This window comes from Lipophrys pholis (assembly GCF_963383615.2).
Source record: "Lipophrys pholis genome assembly, chromosome: 21".
Classification (NCBI taxonomy): Eukaryota; Metazoa; Chordata; class Actinopteri; order Blenniiformes; family Blenniidae; genus Lipophrys; species Lipophrys pholis.
The window spans coordinates 11,776,297-11,801,652 of NC_137649.1; the positions used below are offsets into that span (position 1 = coordinate 11,776,297).

Genomic DNA, 25,356 nt, shown 5'->3' on the forward strand with positions numbered 1-25,356 from the left:
GTCGGACAGAAAGCTATTTACCCTCCAGTGCACCGAATTTCCCTTGTGACCGCAGTCATCTCACTCAGAAAATGACGGTGGACTCCTGTATTTGTGTGTGTGTGTCTGTGTGTGTGGCTATCGCCTGTGACATCACCACTCTCATTTCCTCTCTTGTTATTGTTGAGCCTCTCTGGACAGAGAGACTAAATAATGAGGAAGAGTGGGAGCCGAGAGTCTGTGTGTGACTTTGTGTGTGTGTGTGTGTGTGTGTGTGTGTGTGTGTGTGTGCGTGCGTGCGTGCGTGCGTGCGTGCGTGCGTGCGTGCGTGTGTGTGTGTGATGGAGATGGGTGATGTCTGTGTACGTTCTTCATTATTTTCAGATAAATTCTTGCATCGTAATTGTGCGTGCAGATGCATCTGACTCGGCAATACACCAAAGGCACTCTGCAGAGACCTGCGGAAGAGACTTGAAATAATTTTGAAATAACTACCATTTTATTTTTATTATTAATATTGTGCTGTTACACCTCCAGTCATTTGATATCAAACTAAAAGTCTTCCACCCATGAACAAGCTGCGTGTGAAATAATGTGTTGCCTCTGGCGTTGGCATTAATATGCCTATAGATTAAGAAATGTCGTCGGACTTTATACTATGGAAGCTTGACTTGCCTCACCATGGCAACAATCTTTTATCAGCCTTAGACAGGACTCAGTTAAATTGCGGTTATTATGGAAATGCAGCCATCAGTTTGATTGATGGACAGTGGTCAAATCGTGCATCGGCTCTGCTCTCTGGGGACGGAGGGAGAACCTGGTGATCAGGGTTCTGAAAGAGGCTGCCAGTCAAAGTGGAGCTTTTATCCACAGCTCCAAAATAGCCCACTTTACTCACAAAATACACACTAAAGCTAGTATACTGTATATGCACAATTACTTCTTTCATATCTAGGGAGCATAATGGCGCATGCATAAGCATGCTGCATTCAGCAGTTCACCTCGTAACATCAAAATGACCTGAATTATTTTGTTGGTTCCCTTTTTTCCAGCCCAAACAGCCCCGACCCCTCGAGGCATGGGCTCCAATAGACCTCTGAAGTTACTGAGTCTTATTTCACACCAGAATATTTGGAGATCTTGTAAAGTGAGGCTTCCATGGATCAGACTTGTTTATCCATCACATCCCATAGATGCTTAATTAGATTTAGACCCGGATTTGTGAACCATCGCTTTTCCATGGACTGGCGTATAAAGTTTTGAACAAGTAGGTGGTATATTTCAAAGCCATTTTAATGGCGGGACCAAATGTTTCCTAGCATAACATTGCCCAAAGCAGAAAATGTGATTCATCAGTGCAGTTCTTCTATTTCTCAGCGATCTATTTCTGACGCACAAGTTCTCAACCTTGATTATTTCAATTATATGCAGCCGCACAGGCAACAAGTGAAAGTGCACCGTGGATTCTGGCCGTTTTCTTCTGGAGCCGCTCATCTATTGACTCGGACCACAGGCACAGCTAGTCTTTTCTCTCCCTGTGCATCACTCTTGACAGCCGATGACCCTGTCGTGGTTCACAGCTTTTCCTCCCCTGGACCACTTTTGATCGTAACTGAGTACTGCAGACTGGGATTACGCCAAAAGAGTCTCGTTTGAAGGCTCTACAAGTATTACTATTTGAAACCCTTTTACAGCTTTCCTCACACTTTAAGCGGAACGTTTTCTCAATATATCCCCCTCACTTACAGATGAAATAATAATTAAATAATCAGTGATCATACTGTTATGGCTGGTCAATGTCTATACAATGAGTCACCATGATTTTGTAGCCAAAACATTGGAATCACTGATTAAAATTAGTGAATAAAACAAGAGGGAATCATCCTTATTTCTTTGAATTGAAGTTGTGTTTGGTGTTTAGGTCGGACGTCTCCGCAGTTCTAATGCATTCCTGGAAAAGAATGACTTACCTTTTCAATTAGACCAAGGATTTATGTAGTGTCGTAAATGTTTTTTTTCTTTAAAGTTTCTCGGAAACAGACATCGACGTATGGAACAGAAGCTCACGTTCATTTGGCAACTGAACTACTTCCTTTATTCTTTACTTTTTCATTACACAACAGATTCAACCAACATTAAAATAAAAAATATATGGCCATAGCATTTAGTGCCAGAAAAATATCTTTATTCATACCAGAGAAAATGGAAATTAAACATCTGCTTCACTCAATGAAACTTTGTTGGTTTTAATGTTTGACAGTAGTTCGTCCGAGGCAAGAGTGTGGGAGAGATTGCAGCATCTGGTGTTTTGTGTAGACTAAAGCGTATTTAAAAGCTTAAGGCCAAATTACGACCCGGTAAGTGAGCGGGCGTGCTGGTGTGCATATATATATATATATATATTTTTTATTTGTGTCTGTAAGTGTGGTATGGGCAGTTTAGGCGGATAGGCAGACTTAAAGAGAGTGGATTTGAAATGGCTGTTGCACAACAGACTCTCATCGCGTTTTATCCACAGGCCTGTGTTTGTTTAAGCTGCAGTCCCACTTTAAGCCAGTGTGAAAAATCACCATAATGTGTCTGTTTTTCATATTTGATACAATTTTCTCTGCAATTTGGACAAATATTGAACTCTGCAAATGCATTTGCCTCGTCGCCGTCGAACGACATTCAAAATTCTGCATTCGAAATGTTTCTTGCAAGCTGTTTTCAGTGTCGGCTCAGTGGGAAAAACGGAGAGCGATTTTGCACCGAGCAGCTCCACTGAATATCTGCTGCGTGTTTGCCTGCATTCCGTTTGGCAGTCGGGGATGCTGGATGATTCACACTATTTAGAGCGGGGCCAACAGCTACTTTATTAGTCCAGCGAGATGTTAACACATTTTCATTTGAAGCGACAGTAAATTTTAACGAGTCTGCATACCAATTGTGTTCCTCTGACGACATCTCCACCTGTGTGTCTGCACAAATGGGCCTTTTTTTTTTTTTTTTTTTTTTTCCTTTAATGTCTGAGTCTTTAAACACCGTTTCATGATCTCTGGTCACTTATTTTGAATGTGTTGCATCTCTCACTGAACTCTTTTCTACTTTGTGTTAGAGCTGGGTTTTTTTGTTCTTTTGTGTGCACATGGTGCTTGGAAGAGGCTGAACCGAGTGGAATTGGAGCTGGATGCCAGTTGATCAGGTCGGAGAGATTTTAACACGTTTCCATGTGAATGGCCCGTAAACACCAGCTGTCCAGTAAAACCTCTGCCGCTGTGTGTCCAAATCACGCTGAGACAAAATGGATTCTTCACAGGCTATTTAATTGTAGGCAACCCAACCATACTGGATACTGGGCTTAACTGGACTGATTGAGTGTTAAAATAAACATTTTAAGTGCTCATTTGGCTGCTGTGCCCAAATATCTGCCAGAAGCCGCTCCCTGGCATAACTAGTTCCTGTCAAGTGTATAAGATGGAAGCACTGAAACTCTACTTGAGCACAATGCGATTTGTATGGGCTTTTCAGAATAATGTCTCTTGTGAGATTTAGAGGAGGGCCCACTTGTCAATTCTGGACATACAGTATATGTGATTCTGCATCTTTTTAATCTAACTTGCCAGCACTTTCGCAGTTGCAATTCTTCTCTCAGAAGCAGTAGAAAATGTTACTTTGAGTCAGTGTTTGTTTTTTTTGGAATCACGGAATTATTCATCACTTGTTATGAGACTGCTTGATTTCATTTGACGGTAATGTTAGTCATTGATTGCTTCTTTATTCAGCTTCAATGCTATACTTGTTTCCATCAGACAGACCGGCGGACAATTTCCCCCACTTTTTAGATAAAACTGGCACCCACAAGGCAAAAAGTGTAATAATATTTGGTGATTCAAAAGGTTGTTGGTTTTTTTTTTTGTGCCACAGCAGGGGGACATCAATAGCCTCTTGATGAGTAACTATCTGCCTGCATTATGCATACCTAGATGGATAAACAAACACCTCAGGCCTCATTGTGGTGTCAGAAGTCGTATGAGTTTACATGACAGCGAATACGAGTGTATCCGCAAAACTTTCTTCATCCCCTTCTGCTCAGGCGCTTGTAAAAAAATATGGCGGCTCGGGAGTAGGATGACTCGCGGTTCCTATTCTAGTTTTATCGTCCATATCAGTAGTTTAATAGGTGAGACTCACCCCTGATGGCATCCGATTCATCGTCAGTCCATACGAATGTTGGGTCTTCCTCGATTTTGTTCACGTTTATAACATATTGTTCTCTGAAAACATGTCTGTGTGGTTACTTAACAAAAACAAGCAACAGCGCCCCCCCCCCGTGGCCCGACAGACTAACTACATCGTTGTCAGTGTGTCCGCTGCTGCAGTGTAAACGCACCCCTTTTTTTTTTTAACGGATTAGGTGTTGTCATGAAACATGAAATGTTGTCGTGTAAATGGGGCCTTAGTTCAGTGGGCTTGTGGTAGATATTCTGTGTGCAAAACCTGGCCCATACTTCAAATACATTGTCGGCATAATATCAAACCAACAAATATGGCTGTTTCCCACTTGAGAGAACTTTAGTCTGCAAACACCCTGCCACATCGTCGTAGGTTTTCTCGCACTCATGATTTGTGACTGATTTATCCCCATTTGATTGTAGGTCTTGACTTTACTATGTCCAGTGTTATAATAATACAAATTGAACACTTCTTTCTAGGAAATTGGCCAAGCACTATTCAAAGAGACTGTTTAAAGTTAGAACTGAGCACAACCACGGAAAGTGTTTTGCTCAACCGTTGGATCCTGCTCCATCGGATGTTGTTTAGATACTCTCTGCCTCACTTTTAGAAACAAGCACAACTGAAGGAAAGTACTACAAATACAACAAAAAACAACTTCAGGCATAACCCTTCTGTGTCGCAAGCAACGTGGATTGTCACGTACCTGTCTGTGTATACATGCTTGTTCAGATATATTACTTCTTCACAGTAACCCTATTTTGATGCTGTGTGTTTCCATATGGAGCTTCCATGTTCTCTCTGGGTCCTGCAGTTTTCTCCGACTCTCAACTTTCTTAACTCGCCGGGAGGTTTGAATGTGTGTATGTGTGGTTGTCTGTCTCAGTGTTTGCGTCGTGATGCACTGGTGACTTGTCAGGGTGAACCCTCCCTTTGTTCTTAGTCATCTGGAATCTGCTCCAGCCTTCTGCGACCCTCTGTTTAATGACAGGGAATAGACGAAGGATGGGTGGAAGAAATATGACTTTGACATCATTTTTTGACATCACATGGGGAATAACAATTCTGTTTTTAGGCAGACTGGAAAGTCAGTTTGTCCCTCAAGGGGTCGACCAACACACTGAATGTGGTAAATAAACCCTGTTTTATTTGAGGCTGCGTCTTTACTCATTCGGGGTCCGGGTTATGAATCAAAGTCCTCAAAGTTTGATGACAATCTAAACTTTTAGTTCTCTTTTTGCAAAAGATTAAAAAAAAAAACACACACACACACACAAAACAATCTGAAACATTTATACAGTCGTATAAAACATGCTCAACATACGTACATAAATATGCCCATCTCTAAAAGCTTTCTTTTCCAGATTAGTGAGTGTTTGCATGTTGTTGTTTTTTTTCTGCAGAGTAGTTTTTGTTGAGTTCCTATTTCTCCCCCGACGTGCCGAGCTTTAGAGTGGAAAAAACACCCAACTTCCATCTGATTCACATTTGATCAAAACTGAGGGTTTGACACATTGCAATTGCTACACACACACACACACACACACACACACACACACACACACACACACACACACACACACACTGGAATTAGTTAGCTGTGTTGATCTATGTTTAGCTGTTGGAGCTGCCTAGCTGTCCCGGAGTTGTCACCATATTATAAGCTGTAGCTGAAAGCTCTCTGACTTCCTTCCTTACACACACACACACACACACACACACACACACACACACACACACACACACACACACACACACACACACACACACACACACACACACACACACACACACACACACACACACACACCCCATCCCACCCGCAGGTAACAGTGACTCTTTGTAGGTGGTTTGAATGACTGCTATAAGGTTACCCTAAAAGACATTTTCACACACAAACGCAAACATGCACACACACATTTGGTAGCTTTCTCCCTATTCTAATTGGTGCAATGTGACACTGCTTCCCACATCAGGAGAAGAAAGAGAGATGTAGTTGCCAGTAGAAGGGATGTGGTGGAAAGAGACAGCAAATGGAGTCGGGGGAGAAAGAGAGTCGGTATTTGACCTACATCTAATATTTGTATCCACCTATCCGGCTGTCTATTGATCTGCCCTTTCCTCATGTCCAGGGAAAGTGTGAAGAACATTTTCGATCCTCTTTCGAACCCTCTTTCATGCAATTTATGTTGTTGTTCTGTAAATAAAGGGTGATTTATTTATTTTGTACTTCATATCATCATCATGTCTTCTGTTTGCATTTTCCAGGTTTTCCAGGTCGCCTATGTGATCATAAAAGCAGCCAACTCGCCTCGCCCAGGTATTCACTTATATTGTTTTCATGTAAACATGTCTCCACTTCTTGGCTGCAGAGAGAACGTACCCTCGCTGAACTTCAGCAAATTGCATTTTTACCCCGGACTTTAACATTATTGACGTGGATTGAAGACGACAACATTCTAACTGCAAGTGTTACTGCGATTTCGACTAAACAAGCACCTTTTGCCCTCATTATGCGAGAAGGTGCATAGCTATGCAATAATACAGCTCCAACAATGTAAGTTAAAGAAAAAAGTTGGCTGAAGAAGGAAAAAAACGAAAAAAAACAAAACAACAACCAAACTTTAAACCAGTTCTCTGATTAGTTCGATTTCCACATCAGTGACAAACAAAAGGTGCGAATGCAACAAGTCAGAAAAGTAAAAGTAAAATCACAAAGGTTTCAAAAAACTTTCTCAAATTTTTATTTTTCATTTGAAGTTATATCAGAACTAAGAAGAACTTTTCACATACAGTGTTTCTTGCAAGGTAAAAAAGAATGTATTAACTATATCATCAGGCTATTCGATATACCAATTCATACCACTTATTTATATTAAGAAACAAACCGTTACCCATGCACAAAATCAAACACTTCAAGCAAGTGTTCATATTTGATAACTCCAAAATGTCTTCTTGTTTCTCCCAAATTAGAAATGCTAAATACACGTTGCTCACAGGAACACGTAATGCCAGTATAAAAACAACAAGTAAAAGCAATGGCACGATAAACTATGAACCGCAATTTACATTTTTTACTTTTTATTTAGTGCAGGAGTGCAACAATACTCCTAAAAGGTTTCTATTCCATTAACATTTTCACAAAACTTGTTAAGAACATCGAATGAACCTGGTGGGCCCATTCAGGCACATGGTAAATATATTTGAAACCCCCTGTTTTAAGCAACATAAAATGGAAAAACTGTGAAAATAGCCTCTATCATTTGCGGGGAGCACATAAAAGTAGTGACAGTGATCGCACCTTAGCCTTTGTGTCTACTTTCATGTGCTCACATGTATGTAATGAGCGGCATTTTGTATATTATGTTGTAGTTCACTGTGGCCCTGTGTGTATGTCAGATGTGAATTCATACATGCTGCTTATGGAATGTGTATCTCATTCAAATCTAGTTTTAGAGTAAAATATAGTTAATGACATATAGTTGTTTTTAAAACTGAATCGAAAAATGTTAAAAAATAAATAGATAAATATATATATTTATATATATATGGGCGGCTATAGAAGAAAGCCAGCTGTATTATACAATTTCACTGATAATGAATTTTATTTTATTCTAATTATTCAACTTATTATCATGTGTCTAATGTGTTGTTTGATATTCACTTGTTTTATCTTATTATTATTTTTACATATTATATATTTTGCTGATGTTTAAATAACTTTTCATAAGCTTTAAAATAAATAACAAAATCCCTTTTTAAAGGCACCTTATTCATACCTCCCAATGTGTGTCTGCCATCGGTTTGACTGATTTTAGTGGACGTTTGATGAACTCCAAAGTCATAGTTTGCTCTTAGTTAGAAATACATACTGACTCATCTGTCAATTTTCTATGTATAATAAACAGTGGGGTATAAACCGATGCTTGGATGCTCCCCATTATTTTTATTGATCTGCTTCTCATCTTCATATCAGACGTTTGAAGCGTTTCATCATCGTGCTCTTTTTTTTTTTTTTTTTGGCCACAGGTAATTGGATCTTGGAGCGTTCGATAGATGGCCTGACTTTTGAGCCCTGGCAGTACTACGCCCTCACTGAAACAGAGTGCCTGACCAGGTTCAACATACATCCTCGAACCGGTCCTCCGTCATACACCAGAGATGATGAAGTTATCTGCACGTCCTTCTACTCCAAGATTCACCCACTGGAGAACGGGGAGGTAACACTCAACGTCGTCACACACTGCGGGTTTAACTGCGGTGGGTTAGCAAACTTGATGCTGTCGTTGCGAGTTGCTCAGGAATTATTTCAATGAAAGTAGCTGAGAACAGATTTGTTTCTGAAAACTGTTTCATAAAATTAGCAGAGAAAGCAGATTGTATCAGATGGCATACATTTACAGCCCCATGTGAAACTTGTCCACTGTTAGGCTTCTCGTCAGTCGGCAGGGAACACAGGTGGGGTTTAAATTAGATTTGCACATGTCAAAGAAAAACACGAGACATTTTCCAAACTCTAGAGCAGACCTGGGAAACAGACCTGCGTGCATGTCCACGGGAACACGGTAGGGGAACAGCAGTGCAGGCGACACTGATTCTACACTCGAGAATAAAACCAGGCTTTAGAGCAGTGCCGGTAGAGAGAATACAGATGTGACTTGATAAGGTGCAACCTATTATATAATTCTAATTTCAATAAATGACGGGAAAATAAACACTGAGATTCACACACACACACATGCTGTTTACTGCTGTATCAGTTTGATCAGCCCTGCACGACTGCACACAACAAGAACAGCAAGACAATCCAGTAATAACTGGCATTAATGAAGAGAGGATACACACACACACACACACACACACACACACACACACACACACACACACACACGCACATGTGCAGTCAAAACAAACTCATCATACATTTTACATTCCCCACACAGGACTAATTGTAGATGCCTCCCTGTGTGTGTGCGCTTACATTAACGGTGGTGTGTGGTCCTGCTTAACACCTCTGCAAGCACGTGTGTTCAGAGTGTGTCTCTGTGTGTCTTTGTGTGTGTTTGTGCTGTATGTGCTTGTGTCCTGCGGGGGAGCGCTAGAGGGGGTGCGAGCTGGGATATGTCAAGAGCTGCAAGTAACGACTGAGGTGTCTGAATGTGTGTGTGTGTGTGTGTGTGTGTGTGTGTGTGTGTGTGTGTGTGTGTGTGTGTGTGTGTGTGTGTGTGTGTGTGTGTGTGTGTGTGTGTGTGTGTGTGTGTGTGTGTGTGTGTGTGTGTGTGTGCGTGTTTGACAGCTCCCGAGCCGTCTGATCACAGTGAAACCGTAATGAGTCGTAGGCGATGTGTCACAGCAGCGCACACACATTCACAATGTCACCCCACTGCTCATCACACACACACACACACACACACACACACACACACACGTACACCACAACACTCATGTACACATCTATCTCTTTCATTATTTCTATGTGTGCACCTTATACCCTTTGCACTCGCGCACACACACACACACAAACACACACCCCACACACACACACACACACAATCACACACCACTCTTTGCCTCCCTTTAACCCTGACATAATTCTTAACCAGATACTATATTAAGTCGACTGAATGAAAAATAACGATTTCCCTCACGAGAACTTTATTCCTTATAATATGAGTTGCTAAAAAGACTTCCGTCCACGCAGCAGATGTATACGCACAACACTCACATAAGTTATCATCTCTTGCACTACTTCCTCGTGTGCAGCTCACACCAGTCAAGCGTTACCTCCAGGCAATCACACGCACGCATGTACACACGCATCCTCAGCTCAGTGCAAGACTTTTTTTTCTTTTTTTTTTTACAGATGCCAAATGTTGCTTTTGGCCAGATTAGTGAGACGGGCAGATGGACAGTCAGACAGGCTGGCAGACAGAGCCTCACACTTATCCACTGCTTATTATGTTGCTACTTCTTGATTGTTGTTACAGAATATGAATTGAGGCTGCTTCTGTGCACTGATAAAAATATTCTACTAGATCTACCTTAAAAAAAAACAACAACTTGTTGTTCAAGCAAAATTGTTCTTTGTTTAAACTACATGAAAAATAAAATCCGCGTAAAGTGAACTTGGTGTCTTTCCAGTCTCAGGATCCTTAGATCATCTGGGTAAACTGGACTGTATATTTGATAGATTGTTTGCAGCCTATCTTGCCTCCGTCTGTGGTGCATGGGTAATGTAGTATTTGGTGTTTTAAAACACCAAATAGGTTGCTCATTTGAAAACCGCACTATTTTTGAATATGCAAACGCTCGTCACTCTTAAAGCTCATTTGCTGGTTGCGTGACGCCCCCTGCATCTTCGAGTCTATTCTGCACGTGTAACACAAACGGTTTCCACACCACACACCAGTTTAAGGCGTCCATTGGACCAGGGCTGAATTCGAGGCAAGTTGTAATGCTCCAAATCATTCCCTCAGTTACACGCCTTAAACTCTCGGCGAGCTCTGAGAAACTTTTTACTTTCAAGAAGGAATTTGAAAACTGTCTTCGAACTCTGCTCACATCATTCTGTGCAGTGAAGCTCAAACATCCAGGAGAAGCGACATTCACCAAAAATGCTTTTTTTTTTTTTTTTTTTTTTCACCCGTTCTTTAGTGCAGGAGGATTATGTTTATTTCTTGTACATACGGGTGAACAAATGAAAAAAAAAAAAACTGAAAGAAAGAAAGAAAGAAATCATGGCTGTGGCTCCTGGATAAGGGTTTTCAATCCGTAACTGGCGCATGTGATATTAAGCTTCTTCAAGTTTGTGGTTTGAATTTACTGACGTCAGTGTTTGTAGTGTAGGTAGATGTTTTCATCTAAGTCCTTTCATGGCTGAATGACAATTTTGATGGGAGACAACGTGAATCTCTTCTGTCAAAAATTTAACTTGTCAACTTCCACATCTTCCATACTAATGATAACAGGGTGATCACAAGATGTCTACTCGTATGTGCGAAACATATGCACTGCATGTTTCGTTAGGCCTCCTTTATCAACTTATTTCCATAAATTTCATGTTAAAAACATATGAAATTATAGGGTAGTAGGACCCAGTAGTGTTGTGGATGTGACAACAGTATGGTAGAACTAAATACTTATACTCACTGTGACATTTTAACCAATTTTAGATACATTTTTAAGCTATAAATGATTAAATACTGTTTTTATATATATGTATATATATTATATGACACTCTTTTTTAAAGCATGGAAATAAAACAAGAAGCCACAACTAGTGGAGTACACGTCAACGCTTTTTTTTTCTTGAAGATTAAAACAATTGTTAACGTAAATGTTCCTCGTTGCAAAGGGGTTCTTGCTCCTCCTTCCAATCTGTTTTACTTTTGTTTGTGTTTTACATTAAGCAATGCACCAAAAAAAGCCTATATCTACTGTTTTCTTTTAATTTGAAAACCAAAAACAGCTGTCAAATCTATATTAGGCCAATCCAGGAATTTTTCCTTCAGAAAACATTAGACATTATCATAAAGACTGATGTAAAGACTACAAGATTAAGGGAGGGATGCATTTGTCAGTAAGAGTGTGGGTGTGAAACTAAGTTGTCTTCTCAACTTGGTGAAAAAGCCAGATGAGTTCATATCAGTGGATGATTCATTCATTTGCTACACCAACTACCCAAAAAAAAAAAAAAAAGAAGAAAAAAAAGCAAATAAAATTCCCGCAAGCTGCTGGAGTCCCCTTGATTCATCTGCAGAACAACGCCTTGTCCTATTTCCTTAAATAATATAGATGAGTGTATTTAGGTTGGGAAGCGGGTTCAGTGTCACTACATTTAGAACGCTATGGCCTTTGCTTTAAACCTTTAATCACTAGGGCGCCTGGGTTCGTGGGTTATTTTACTGCAGTTATCAACATCAGAAATATGCGACGAGTCAGTGTTTTCTAGGATAAGTTCAAATGATGAGGTCTGGAACTTTATGAATGTTTTTGACGATACTGAGAAGTTCATGATCCCCATGTATGAAACCCACGTGCATCTTGTCAGTGACTGGATGACTGGAAGTTCTGGGCCAAGCGAATGACTACTATATGGGTGAAAATCACATTTTTACTGCTTTTAGGCATTTTAGAAATATTCTAGATATCATTAACAGTCTCGGAAATATGAAAGGGGTGCATGTTACAATTGTCAGCGCATCAGAGAAAGGGTCAAGTGCCATTGCTGGACATGTTTCTATTGTTTCAGAATGAGAAATTACGCAGATCGAATTAAGCGTATTTCTCATTTCATTGTTTTCTATTATTATTATTTACAGATCTGTCTTTCCTCCTCACAGATTCAATGATTCTAGACTTTGCTTGAGTGACTGTCGTTCCATGTCGGTGGTCCATGTCTCTCCTGTCTATAGATCCACACTTCTCTGATCAATGGTCGACCCAGTGCAGACGACCCGTCCCCAACCCTGCTGAACTTCACCTCCGCTCGCTACATCAGGTTGGTGTTCCAGCGAATCCGGACGCTGAATGCCGATCTCATGACCCTGACACTGCACGACCCCAGAGATATCGATCCCATTGTGACAAGACGGGTGAGTCTCAAGAGTACACTGACTTTTCTTTTCTTTTCTTTTCTTTGGAAAAGTTCAAGGGGTAGGACTTGTTTTGCAAGCGACTGCATATCTTAAAACTGGATTTGTGTCCTTTGTCGGTTAATCTGCAATCAATCAGCACAGAAGTTGTCATGTTAAGAGTGACATCACATTACTTTTTATCATTTTACTTTTGCATGATTCTCTTTTTTTTAATTCTGATTTCTTCTTCTTTAAATGCCATCGTTTCAATCTTTGAGATGCCTTTTAGTGAAGACATCCTTTTTTCGAATGGAGTCTCCACTAAGTATTAAAGGCACAAATTTATTTTAAAAAGCGACCTTAGTCTGCTGGGTTGGTTCTTGACACTCAACTTATCATTATAGCAAGTTTTGACTCCCTGTCTCCCTCTGCCTCTCTCTCTCTCTCTCTCTCTCTCTTAGTACTACTATTCTATTAAGGACATCTCAGTTGGAGGGATGTGCATCTGTTATGGCCATGCCAAAGCTTGTCCTCTCAACAGTGTTACAAAGGTAAAGTACTTGCATTTCTCTTTTGCTCTCTCTGTGTATCATTTACAATACCGTCAAGGAAATGGAGCATGGAGAACTTCCATAGTGGTGAACAGCACCAAAGCAAACCAGTAAACCCTTGGGCATCAGCTTTGTCTTCATCACCTTATATCAAACCTTCTCTCTTTGTGTGAGTGTGTGTGTGTGTGTGTGTGTGTGTGTGTGTGTGTGTGTGTGTGTGTGTGTGTGTGTGTGTGTGTGTGTGTGTCTGTGTGTGTGTGTGTGTGTGTGTGTGTGTGTGTGTGTGTGTGTGTGTGTGTGTGTGTGTGTGTGCGTGTGTGCAGAAAAAAACAGAGGAAGATCAGGTGTCTGGTATCAAACTTGCCTCTGTTTGAAGTGAGACAAGAGATCTATGTCACCTGTGTCCCCTGCAGACACACGCATGCACACACACACGCATGCACACACACACACACGCACGCACGCACGCACGCACGCACGCACGCACGCACGCACGCACGCACGCACGCACGCACGCACGCACGCACGCACGCACGCACGCACACACACACACACACACACGCGCGCGCTCTATGTCCTTGAACCAAGAAGCCCAACACAGACGGGACACTGGCATCTGGTCCCTTGGGTGATGATGTCAGTGATATTGTAGAAACACCTCAAGCTTCTTCATCTTCTACCAACGTCTTAGGCAAAAAGCAAACGTGTTACTTTTGACCATGATTTGATGGGCAGACATGTCGGTTGTACTCTTTTGGACATGTGCACCTAAAACTATGGATGCTTCTGTAATGGATACCACTGCATGATCTTAGGAACACTTCCGTAAACCATTGTCTGTGGCCGCAGTTCACTGTAGAAAAACAAGAAGAAGCCATATCTCATCACAATTCGAATATACTGCCATCTCCTCGTCCACAAAGGTGGACATTTTCCACTGTTTTTCACCGGAAAACAAACGGGACCATCTTTCTTGTTATTCATACAAAATACTTGATTTAAGCAGTGACCAATAACCAGTTATAAGTTTGTATACATTACACACTTTATGATCTAGAGCTAATGTGTAATTAGTTTACCATTTTGCCTCTGACTCTGACTCAAGCAAAGCAGAAAACTGACATCAAAACAAAAACAATAGCTCTTGGACTCATAACAGGTTCACAGAATGAGAAATCTAGAAAATGTTGTATTACAGTGCACCACCACAACAAACTCTAAGGCCGGTAATGTGGACACTGTTGTCCTGATATGAAATTGCAGGGGATAATTAGGTCAGTTGTTTTTCAGATTAATTCTTTGAACTCTAACTGAACATCCATTGCAAACTGCAGTTGTGTTGTCTTTGCTGGAAACTATAGGTGGGGAAAACGTACAGGTGTTGATGCTGCTGCTTCTGTTGCAGGTGGCACATCGGTCTGGTGTCCTGCATGGGACAGCAGCGTGTTGCAGCACACCCAGCACGCTGAAACTATAATAACTCAAAGCTTTGTTGGCTGTGTATCATTTCATTATCAGACTTAAGCCCGATGATACATCGTCATTGATACAGTTTATCAAACCTGAATGTGGCTCATTTCATTTTATTGACTTGAAAGAGATTTCGTCCAGCTTTGTGTTAAGAAAATGTGCTAAAAAAAAACCTAAAAAAAAACAAAAAAACAATCCACGCAGTTCTGGGCGGACGTTCAAAAAGCAGAGAAGGTGAAGACCTTTGAGATGATTTGTTGATGATCGTGTACAGAACATTTGTTCAGATGCGTGCTCAGCACAAAGGCAGCCTGAAGCTGGAGCTGCAGCATTGTCTCTGATAAAAGGGGCAAATTCACATGTGCCAACAAATTCAAACTTGGCTCCGGCTGCGCTATTGTACTACACTCCTCTCAGTTAAATCTGGCACCCTCGCCACATCAACCAATTTACAGAAAGTCCTAAATTGAATTACTGAAGCTCAAAGTTGGCAAATGTTCGGCAACACTCTACTTTGACTCTGTTTAGTTTTGAATTTATATCCCTCCTGGGAGAATAATTGTGAACCCATTTGTTGCTTATTGGCAGCCCTCTCTAGCAGTTTGCTCTTCTGTGGTTTCTCTGTTTTTTGATAAGCTTCCACTGGGTCAGGCACATTTGTAATTACATGTGTGCAGGTACGTTATCAACAAAATACAATCACAATGCTGGTAATGTGTGTTAAATGTAAATACAACCACCTTTATAGATTGCCTTTTTTGAAACTCACAATAGAACATAGACAGCATTTGAGATGCTATGAGCATTTAGAGAGACTCAGCCCCCTCAAAATGCCCATGAAATGCTTATTCATTGGATTGCCGGTTATCTTTTAAGCTGACTGGCTGGAATAAAAGATTTTTTTTACTGACTGTACTTCACTCTTTTATATCTTTTTTTTTTACCCTGTCATATATATTTTTTTTAAATATTTGTGTAACAAATATTTAAATGTGTGTTGCCTTTATTAAAGAGTTTCTGTTTGTCATGACATAGTAAAATACCCAAAATTCAAGATTTGAGATATGTTACGAATGAAATATGAGTTTAGAATTATGAGAAATGAGTTTTCTTTTCTTTTTTTTCATTTTTGGCATTTACACGGTTGAAGCAGAATCTCAACATTATTCTTGAAACTTGTGTCTTCTATCACTGAGCAAACTTTGTAATCGAAAGTAATGCATATAGCCTTGAGTAGAGAAAGTGTTTTACACAGTATATAATATAGGCATACACACAACACAGGGTTTTATGTTCCACACTGTAAATTTGTCTTGTGACCTTTAAGTACATGAACCAAGATCTTATCAAACATATTATTACTACTACACTAGTACAATGCCTCTTTACCACATTGGTAACATTTTTCTCTCCTATAACCCTTTAAATAACATTTTCAATACATGATTACCAAATATAGAGTTACAGGCATGGGAAACAATTGGTATAATATGTTTTTTTTCTCTCGCATAATACAAGCTGTTTGAAACTTAAAATTCTTTGTCACTTCACTAGTATTAAAAAAAAAACTAAATGGGTTAAACCGCTCAGTTATAACTTGTTCTCTACAATAGTGGGCTGTGATTCTTTCATTTCTTTAATTGCGTCAATACGTTCTTTGCTAAATTAAAGACAGATATTTAACATCTGTCATTTTGTCAAACCCAGGAACCTATCATGTGGTTAAACGTGCAGTTCAACTTCCTAATTGTGGGTGGAATTGATATAAATTAGTGTTGAGTTAATGGTCTGACGCCTTGTTATTCCTTTTGTCAGGAATTTACCAGAGCATGAACAGAAAGTGGCGACGGTGGACACTGTTACTCTGTTTAGTTTTGTCTTTGAAATCAACTCCCAGCTACCAGCAGATCCATTCATTTCAATCCAGACTTTCAGCTGCCGATGCTAACATGTATTTTCCGTGTACTTTTGTGTGAATGTGTGTGTGCATTTGCAGAAATTTAGCTGTGAGTGTGAGCACAACACGTGCGGGGAGAGCTGCGATCGTTGTTGCCCGGGTTACCACCAGCAGCCCTGGATGGCAGGAACCTTCCTCACCCGGCACGTCTGTGAGGGTAAGAAGAAAAATAAATAAATAAAAACTAAATTACACACTCATTTCATCAACATATGTCGACATCACTTCATCTGCAACAATTTCCTCTTTGTCAGAAACACACAGTGATTCACCAGATGTTCCTAACTTTTATATATGTTCCCTCGGAGTTCTTTCCGATGCTGTGCGACAGTGGTTACCAACATGGGGGACTCCAACTGTCATATTTGCATATGTTAAAAGAAAACCATAAGTCTCTAAAGATACCTGGGAAACTGCTGTAGTATTGAAGCCTCCTGCTTATGTGTGTGCTTGATAAAAATGTGGCGACTGCCAGAGGTTCCCACATTCTGGGTCCACCTCAAGAAAGAAAAATTTAAAAAAAAAGTTGGGATCCACTGCCGTAGGTGACGGTTTTCTGTAATGCAACATATGCACCCATGCTTAATAATATCATCACGACTGCACACGTACGAGTCAGGTGAATGCCCTCCACGGAGGTGAACAACCAGTCGGAATCAATCTTTGATATAAGGCTGTATAAAGCCATCAAAAACTCACCTTTGCATCCATTAACCTTCATCATGTAGCAGTCGAGGGATGAGGTTAGAGGCTTCCACCTGTCATCGTAAAACTAAGGTTACAACATGTAATCTTCGTTTTATTTCACACAGACTACACCTCCTAACAGCCCTGTAGTCTTACTGGGTGGCTTCTGCCGCCTTGACACTGACACAACATGACAAAAGTGAGTGAGGATCCCGACATCACAACAGTAAAATAACTAGTTGAGACAGATTCAAGCCATTCTCGGGTAACGGTGCCCTGATACTGTGGAGTGTGACTACAGCGGGGTCCTTCAGCCTGCTGCACAATCTCTGTCTCGGTGATGGAAAACCTGTACCTGAAATGAGGCATCCGAGGAGGGGGTGCGGGGTATGAGAGTTAAGAGAGAAGCCCAGTGGCATCAAACAGCTTTACAGGTAAACAGTGTCAAGTAAGATCATGCTGAGAAGAACCAGAGGGTAAGATTTTCTTTGCCTTTCTCATCCCTCCAAAACAAACTATGAACACCATCCAAGTGGATTAAGTGTGCCTGGAGGACAATAAGAACTTTCCACAGGAAATGATACGACCACGATCGACCTTATAAAACACTGTGGAGATGTGATGCGGCTCTAACAAATACAGTTGACAGGGTGAGGACATTGAGGACTCAACACATACAAATATTGAAACCCAAGACAATCTTTATTGATGGTAAATTAAACAAGGACAAAAAAAGTGACTAAATCCAAGCAGGGTTTGCAGACAGGAGAAAAACCAGACAGAAAATACAGAGGCCTCCATAGAGGCTACCATGAACTAAACAGACTGAGAACTGACTGAGAGATATACACACACACACACACACACACACACACACACACACACACACACACACACACACACACACACACACACACACACACACACACACACACACACACACACACACACACACACACACACACACACACACACGGGATTGGGCCGAGGTGGGGCGCACCCACAATCAATCAAAGTGGCCATTCTGGTGACGGGAGAATAGAGAAGGAATCATACACATTTAAACACCCATGGACCCTAAAATGAGACATGGACCTGAAGAAAGGCCTCAGCCGCAACATGACATGGACAGTCTTGATCTGGGAATTACACTTTTTTTTTTTTTTTTTTAGTTGGTTACTCCATATATTATCAAGACTTAAACTACTTGTACTTGACACACTGTCGAACGATCATGATCCTTGCATGGGTCTGCTCCTCCATCCACTCTGGATCATATTCATTGTGTCTGAAACAGAAAATCTTGCAGGATACCTTGATGCTTTGGAGTTCATTTTTTTGGAATACATGCTTACATAGCGAGTGCTTGCATCTCCCCGCAGTGAATATTTTCTGAATAGTATCCACAGACCCGTCACCACAGGTAGAAATAGATAGGAACAGAAGTCTCTTCCCACAAAATAATGTGTCCCAACCACTTCAACCACGTAATAAAGGTCCAAGCAAAACAAGAGCTTTGTGACCTGAAGTTGCAACCGTTACAATGCACAATTTTATTTGGAAAATTCCAAAGAACAATGTGCTTTTTTATGATTTCTGAGCTCTTCAGTCAAAGCAAGTGCATAGGAAGATCTCCTTTCCTTTGGAAGACTTGAAATAACACGGCTCATAGTTAGCGTGCAAACCTTACGGCACTGTCTAAAGAGGTGGATGGGATGTATTTTCTTTCTTAACTTCTAAGCTGAAGAAGCAAAGGGATTAGAGAAGTGCCCCTCTGGCTGCATATACTACTGTATAGTGTTTTGATGGAGGAGGCGGGACTCAACAAATCCTATCAAATGTAGAACTGCAGCCCACTAACTTTTTGTGTGTGTTTTTCAGAGTGTAACTGCCATGGAAAGGCAGAGGAGTGTTACTTTAATCAAACAGTCGCAGATCTCTCACTCAGCCTGGACGTCCACGGTCAATACAGAGGGGGCGGCGTCTGCATCGACTGCCAGGACAACACGGCCGGAATCAACTGTCAGAGCTGCGTTTCTGGATTCTACCGACCTGCCGGGGTAGGTCATCCACCGCATGAACCTGCGCTTTACTTGACTTTCTTGCCGCTTTGTAACTGTGTCTGTTTTCTCGACGTGTCTAGGTGAGTGCTGAGGATGAGAATCCCTGCGCGCCCTGCTCGTGTGACCCACGTGGTTCTTTCAGCCAAGCCTGTGTCACTGATTCAAGCCAAGCTACACCCCGTATGCATAAATATAATTATACTTTCTGCCTTTTCTTATGTGTGTGAGCCTTGTTCTTTCTGGATATCATTTATTTCCTGCAGTGAAAACAAATCCAACCCCTCAGAAGACAGAGTCAGACTTTTCTTGTATTCATTTTAAATTTGCACTTTAGTGGTTCGAACATTTCATCAATTCAGTCCAGTTTGATTTCCTATGGGATCGGGGTTAGCCAAGTTCAGCAGAAACCTCTGTTATTGAAAAATGTCTTTGACAGAACAGAACTATTTATATTAAGGATAATTTTACCCTTCTGTGGTTTTATATTGTTTTCATGCCTAGAAAGTGGAGCTATTTTGGGTCCATCCACTTCAAACGGATCCTCAATCTTTTCATTCACTTTGGGTTTCAATAGCGCGCGTGTGTGTGTGTGTGTGTGTGTGTGTGTGTGTGTGTGTGTGTGTGTGTGTGTTTGTGTTTGTGTTTGATGGACAGGCCAGCCAGAGGGGTCATGCTGGTGTAAGGAGGGTTTCGGGGGTCTGCGATGTGACAGGTGAGAGCCACACACGCACACACACACACACACACTCACACACACACACACACACACACACACACACACACACACACACACACACACACACACACACACACACACACACACACACACACACAGCCAGAACATGATACATAGTGACAGGTGAGCAGAACCTTTCAGCTGTTGTCTGTTCCAATTAGTGTTTGGAAATTGGCAGAAAACATTTCTATCAGGACCTTTGATGATATTTAGCATCGCAAAGGTTTCACTCCCAACGCCATGTGCAAGAGTCAACAACCTTAGTCAAAATGAGATACCATTTGTGTTTTTCTTTGACTGCCACGCGAGTTTAAGCCTATGACACATACAGTCACAGCACACAAATCTTACAATAGTCAACATTTGAAGGACAATTGTTAGGGGTGGGGTTATGATCCCAAAGTTATTTGACTGGTCAATAGCTGGCATCTACTCCAGCATTCCTGGAGTTAAAATGAACATTCAATGAGTAGTTCTCAAACAAACAAGAGAGTACTGTATATCAAAATCATGACACAATTAATTTAAGCAAAAAGGAATTTTACAGTCAAGACTAAACTTATTGCCTAAAAATGTAATTTGAAACTTATTTCAAACTGTGGAAACACTTTAATGACTAATAATTACAAAAATATAATATACTTAAGTATAAGTAAATTAATATACTCAAAAAGTAGAAATATCCAAGAATACTACTACTAAAGCCCTTGCCTAATGGCAAATGTCATTTAGTTTCTACAAACCCCACATATTAGAGATCACCAAAAAGTGAACTCACATCATTTACAGGTCGTCAGCAATGTGTTCTTGGGGTATTTGTGTGTATTTGTGATGAATCTGTCAACTTCGAGTGTGATCAGCTATCGTGTCATCGTTGCAAACTAATGCTGTAATCGCTTGTTGTATTATCTCCTTTCCCACTGCAGTCGCTCACCTCCCCGTGGATATCACCCATGTACTTCAATCTAATCCAATCTAAAAACCACGTCGAGGAGATACAACTCTTCCACTAAACTTTTTAATGACCTGCCCTCAGAAGACACCCCCGGCATAAGCACTGTCTTTAAGATCCCTTCTTTAAATGCTATTTAATAGACTTACTTTAGCTCACTATCTTCACTAATTAGAGACCATGTTTCTTTGTGTACTTCCACTTGAGCTTGTGTTTGTATGCACGGCGCCAAGGTTGGCTCTATGGAGGGTCAGTGTCTGACTCACAAACAGTTTGATTGAGACAGACCGCCTGGCTGCTAGTGGAGAAATTGACCCAATGAACTTGTGGTGATAGTACAGCCTTTATAATAGTCATTAGCTTTGTCTTTATTATTGTTATTAAACTCATTTGTCTCCAGGTGTGCAGTTGGTTATATGGGCTATCCGTCCTGTCAGCGCTGTAACTGCAGTGTGGAAGGAAGCACCAACGATGACCCATGTATAACACCCTGTCTGTGCAAGGTACACACACATGCACACACGTACACGCACACACGCGTACGCTGAGGATTAATGACAAGTATTCAGCGCTAACCTTTCGAGCCCTGTCATCATTATTTTCACCACATTAATGCTGCAATCACATGCCTTGTGCTCATAACGCCAGTTGGATTGCAGCCCATAAACTCAGCTGCGTCCCTCATCTTTCATATGTCCAGGAAAATGTGGAGGGAGAGAACTGCGACCGCTGTAAACTGGGATTCTTCAATTTACAAGCCGACAACCAGCGTGGCTGCGAGAAGTGCGCCTGCATGGGCGTTGCCAGCGACTGCTCCGCCTCCACATGGATCTATCACAATGTAGGCATCGTGACGCACCGCAGTTTGCATCAAACATCAACCCAATTTGCATTTCAAGATATAAAAATCACATCAATTTAAGACTTTCTCTGCGAGCATCTATTATAGCTGACAAGCTCGCTTCTTCGGTATTTAATCAAACAAAGCACTTTCATGCTGTAGGTTCAAATTGCATCCATTTCTGCACAACACCTAGAAACGCCAAAGGGTGGGTATGTGACGGAAATTGCTCTGCACAGTTCTGTGTTGGGATTTGTCGTGCCAGCGTTTAGAAATGAGACGTTTCAGAGCAGAATAAATGTGGTGCTGCGGAATTGCTGCAATTAAACCTATTTGTAGAGCTGGAGGGTCTGTTCATATATTTTGTGACTGGCCTCACATTGGTGAACTTTGACATGCGGAACAGTACCTTGAGTATTAACATTTTTTGGGGGTGATGCAAAGGCACAGTCGGCTCTGATTGGCTGAAAATATGGATGGCGGGCTATTGCACAGTCTTTGGTTAAAGTCCTATTAAACAGAGGCACATTTCAAGATGTTGCTCAGTTTGATAATATTGTGACATATTACAGAACCGTTTAAATTCCCAATAACTCAATGTGGTTAATGATTATCACCGAAAAAATATCTTTGTGGAGTTTTCCCCATACATGTGTGGATTTTCTCTTGATTATCTGGTTTCTTCCCACAGTCCAAAAACCTGCATTTGGCATTAATTGCTGATGTTAAATATAGAAATGAATATGAGTGTTTGGTTGTCAGTCAGTTTGCCCTGCTATCCCAGTGAAACATGGAACTTATCAAATTGCAGCTTTATACTTAGTTATGAGTTAAGCATTTTTTTCTTATTAGGGAAGTTTCTCATCGTGTTACCACTTCGTTTTCACCTTCTTGTCTTTTTGCTGAATGACTTTGACATGACGCTCATATCTAGAGTGTTAACAGTTGTAACAGCTGAGTTATTTCTGTCCTTTCTACCTCATAAAGTCTCCCTCGGAGGGAGGCGACGTGCGCTTGAGCAATTATGTAGGACTTCAAACGATGTATGTAAGTAGGTAATGTGATAATTGTTTCAAATTCACACTTTTAGCATATTACACTGCATGGTAGACAAAGGTAAAGTGGTTGCAGACACAATTGTGTTCCGGCCAACGATGAAGCAAACACACACACAGTTAAACTTGGAGCTAAAAGGGAAAACAATCAGTCTAGTGATTGCCCAAAACAACTTTCTCAAATGACAGGGAAACTGCTCTTCCACACTAGTACCCCAGTTTAATAAATATCTTTCAAGGCACAGAACACATCTGACTCAAGGTGCAAAATAAAATGAATCTGTCCCTGAGCCTTCACATCAGTAAACATTAAAGGCATCTGAAAATTAATCGGTGGGATATTAAGAGTGAATGGAAATATTCCCTGAATACAAGATTACGAGCGGGCGGTTTGGAGTGGATGGAGTACACTGGAGGTAAGGGTGGGGAAAAGGAGGAGAGGAGAGGACAAGACTAGAAAGGAGAAGAGAGAGAGAGAGACGAGGCGAGGGGTGAGAGGGAGGAGAGAGGTGAAGCAGGAGGAAAACAGTTTTTGACTGACAGGTGGAGAGCGAGGGGGAGGGGGGGGGAGAGGAGACACTGACAGGATGACAGCTCTGATTTAGACACTGATAGTGAGTGTGTGTTTGTGGATCTGTACACACTCTCACACACAAACGCGCGTGCGCGCGTGCGTTCAAAAGGGGAAACCAAGGTTAGGTTAATTGCAACGACAGATGTGTGTCTGGCTGTTTCTTGCACGCACACACGCATGCACATGCACACACTTACACACAGTCCTTTAGGAGTTAACTTGTTCAAGGTGTCAGTTGCAAGACTTCCTGGCTGACACGTGACAGATGTACAAAACTGTCTGAGTATCCTGACTTTTATTTTTTTATTTTATTTTTATTGAATTGACCTTTCATTTATGGTGAAATTGAACACATCCTGTCATGCAATACATTTGAATTAGCAACAACAAACGCATACATTTTTTTTTTTTTTTTTTACAGAATCCTTTTTCCATTGAGCTGTGATATTAGTTTTCAGTATAAACCTGAATATTTACTCTCTCAAAGGATTAAAATGAGCTTGATGAAATCATATTGGGGAGTTTAGAGTGAAGCTTAGAGTGAATACAATTACCCCAAGTTTGAAAATATTGGCCAATCAAGTGATTGCGCACGTCCTCGACAAGGAAGGTGCATAAAGAAATAGAGGCCAAGTTTGGGTATAGGACAGACGGGGCTTAGGTGGCGGGTGCAGAATTCCATTATAATTGCTGGCATATTGTTGTTTATAATTGCAGCAAATCACAACCACCAGCTGGGCATTCAGAGTAAAGCTTGTCAGATTTTAAAGGCTGTCTATAAAAAAAAAAAAAAAAAACAGGTGACAACGTGTGCCTTCCTTTACCATGTTAACTGTCAGATGCTTCTGATCTGCTGACAGTAAGACGAAGACATGATGCCGATGCTATTTTTAAGGTTAGTTCTGTTTGTAATCCCGTAAAGTTTTCACATACAAATCTTCCCTCATTGCCACATTTCAATATTATATATTTCGACTTGCGGGGAAATGAAATGTTGCAAGACAAGCCCTTCCACAGAAAGACAGGTGACAGCGCAAAGCATTTTCCACATGTTCAGCTTTTAAGACTCCACAAAAGAGCTTCAGCTCCTGATCGTCTTCCTCACCACTGTTTCAGGAGACCACCCTGACGGGCTGGCACCTGGTCGGAGACACGGGAGGGAGGGTGTGGTCTGTGCACCGAGAGACGCCGCCGTATCTGAGCGTCCGACATGCAGACGTTGTAAATGACCTGGGCTCGGCCTACTACTGGAACGCACCAGGACTTTACCTCGGAAATAAGGTGAGCAGCGCACATGTACACATGTTTTCATTGTTGGTATAATCAATTAGATATTCTACTTACATACTCTGGATTTAGAGATCTCTGCATCACAGTTAATTGACGAACAATTATTGTAAAACAGTTTTCCATTTCTTTGTAGATGGTTTATATGATTCTGTTGTGAGTCATTTACTACATTTCTTGCCGTGATCAAGAGAAACATGGTAGAGGAGTTTAGAAAAAGGTCTTTTTTGTTGTTTGCTCAATGTTTTGCCCACATTCTTTTTTTTTTTTTTTTTTTTTTTTTTTTTTTTTTTTTTTTTTTTTTTTTTGCCCTTGTCCTGTTCGGCAGCTTGGGCCAACAATATGATGTGATTGAGAGCCTTCGGAGTCAGAACAGTTTTTGGTCTTGCAACAGGGAGAGACCTGGAGTCTCC

The 25,356-nt window shown here is 41.0% G+C and overlaps 1 protein-coding gene across 1 annotated transcript in view; it reads left to right on the forward strand.

The window, feature by feature from the left end:
- Positions 1 to 25,356, forward strand: part of lama2 (laminin, alpha 2) — a 194,450-nt gene that overhangs the window by 43,933 nt on the left and 125,161 nt on the right. The window contains exons 4-14 of the mRNA XM_080490875.1: positions 6,463 to 6,514; positions 8,224 to 8,414; positions 12,609 to 12,788; positions 13,232 to 13,321; positions 16,788 to 16,905; positions 19,317 to 19,495; positions 19,579 to 19,678; positions 20,153 to 20,210; positions 21,587 to 21,689; positions 21,887 to 22,027; positions 24,773 to 24,937. Of these exons, the coding sequence (XP_080347001.1) occupies positions 6,463 to 6,514; positions 8,224 to 8,414; positions 12,609 to 12,788; positions 13,232 to 13,321; positions 16,788 to 16,905; positions 19,317 to 19,495; positions 19,579 to 19,678; positions 20,153 to 20,210; positions 21,587 to 21,689; positions 21,887 to 22,027; positions 24,773 to 24,937 (1,377 nt within the window). The remainder of the gene's footprint in view (positions 1 to 6,462; positions 6,515 to 8,223; positions 8,415 to 12,608; positions 12,789 to 13,231; positions 13,322 to 16,787; positions 16,906 to 19,316; positions 19,496 to 19,578; positions 19,679 to 20,152; positions 20,211 to 21,586; positions 21,690 to 21,886; positions 22,028 to 24,772; positions 24,938 to 25,356) is intronic.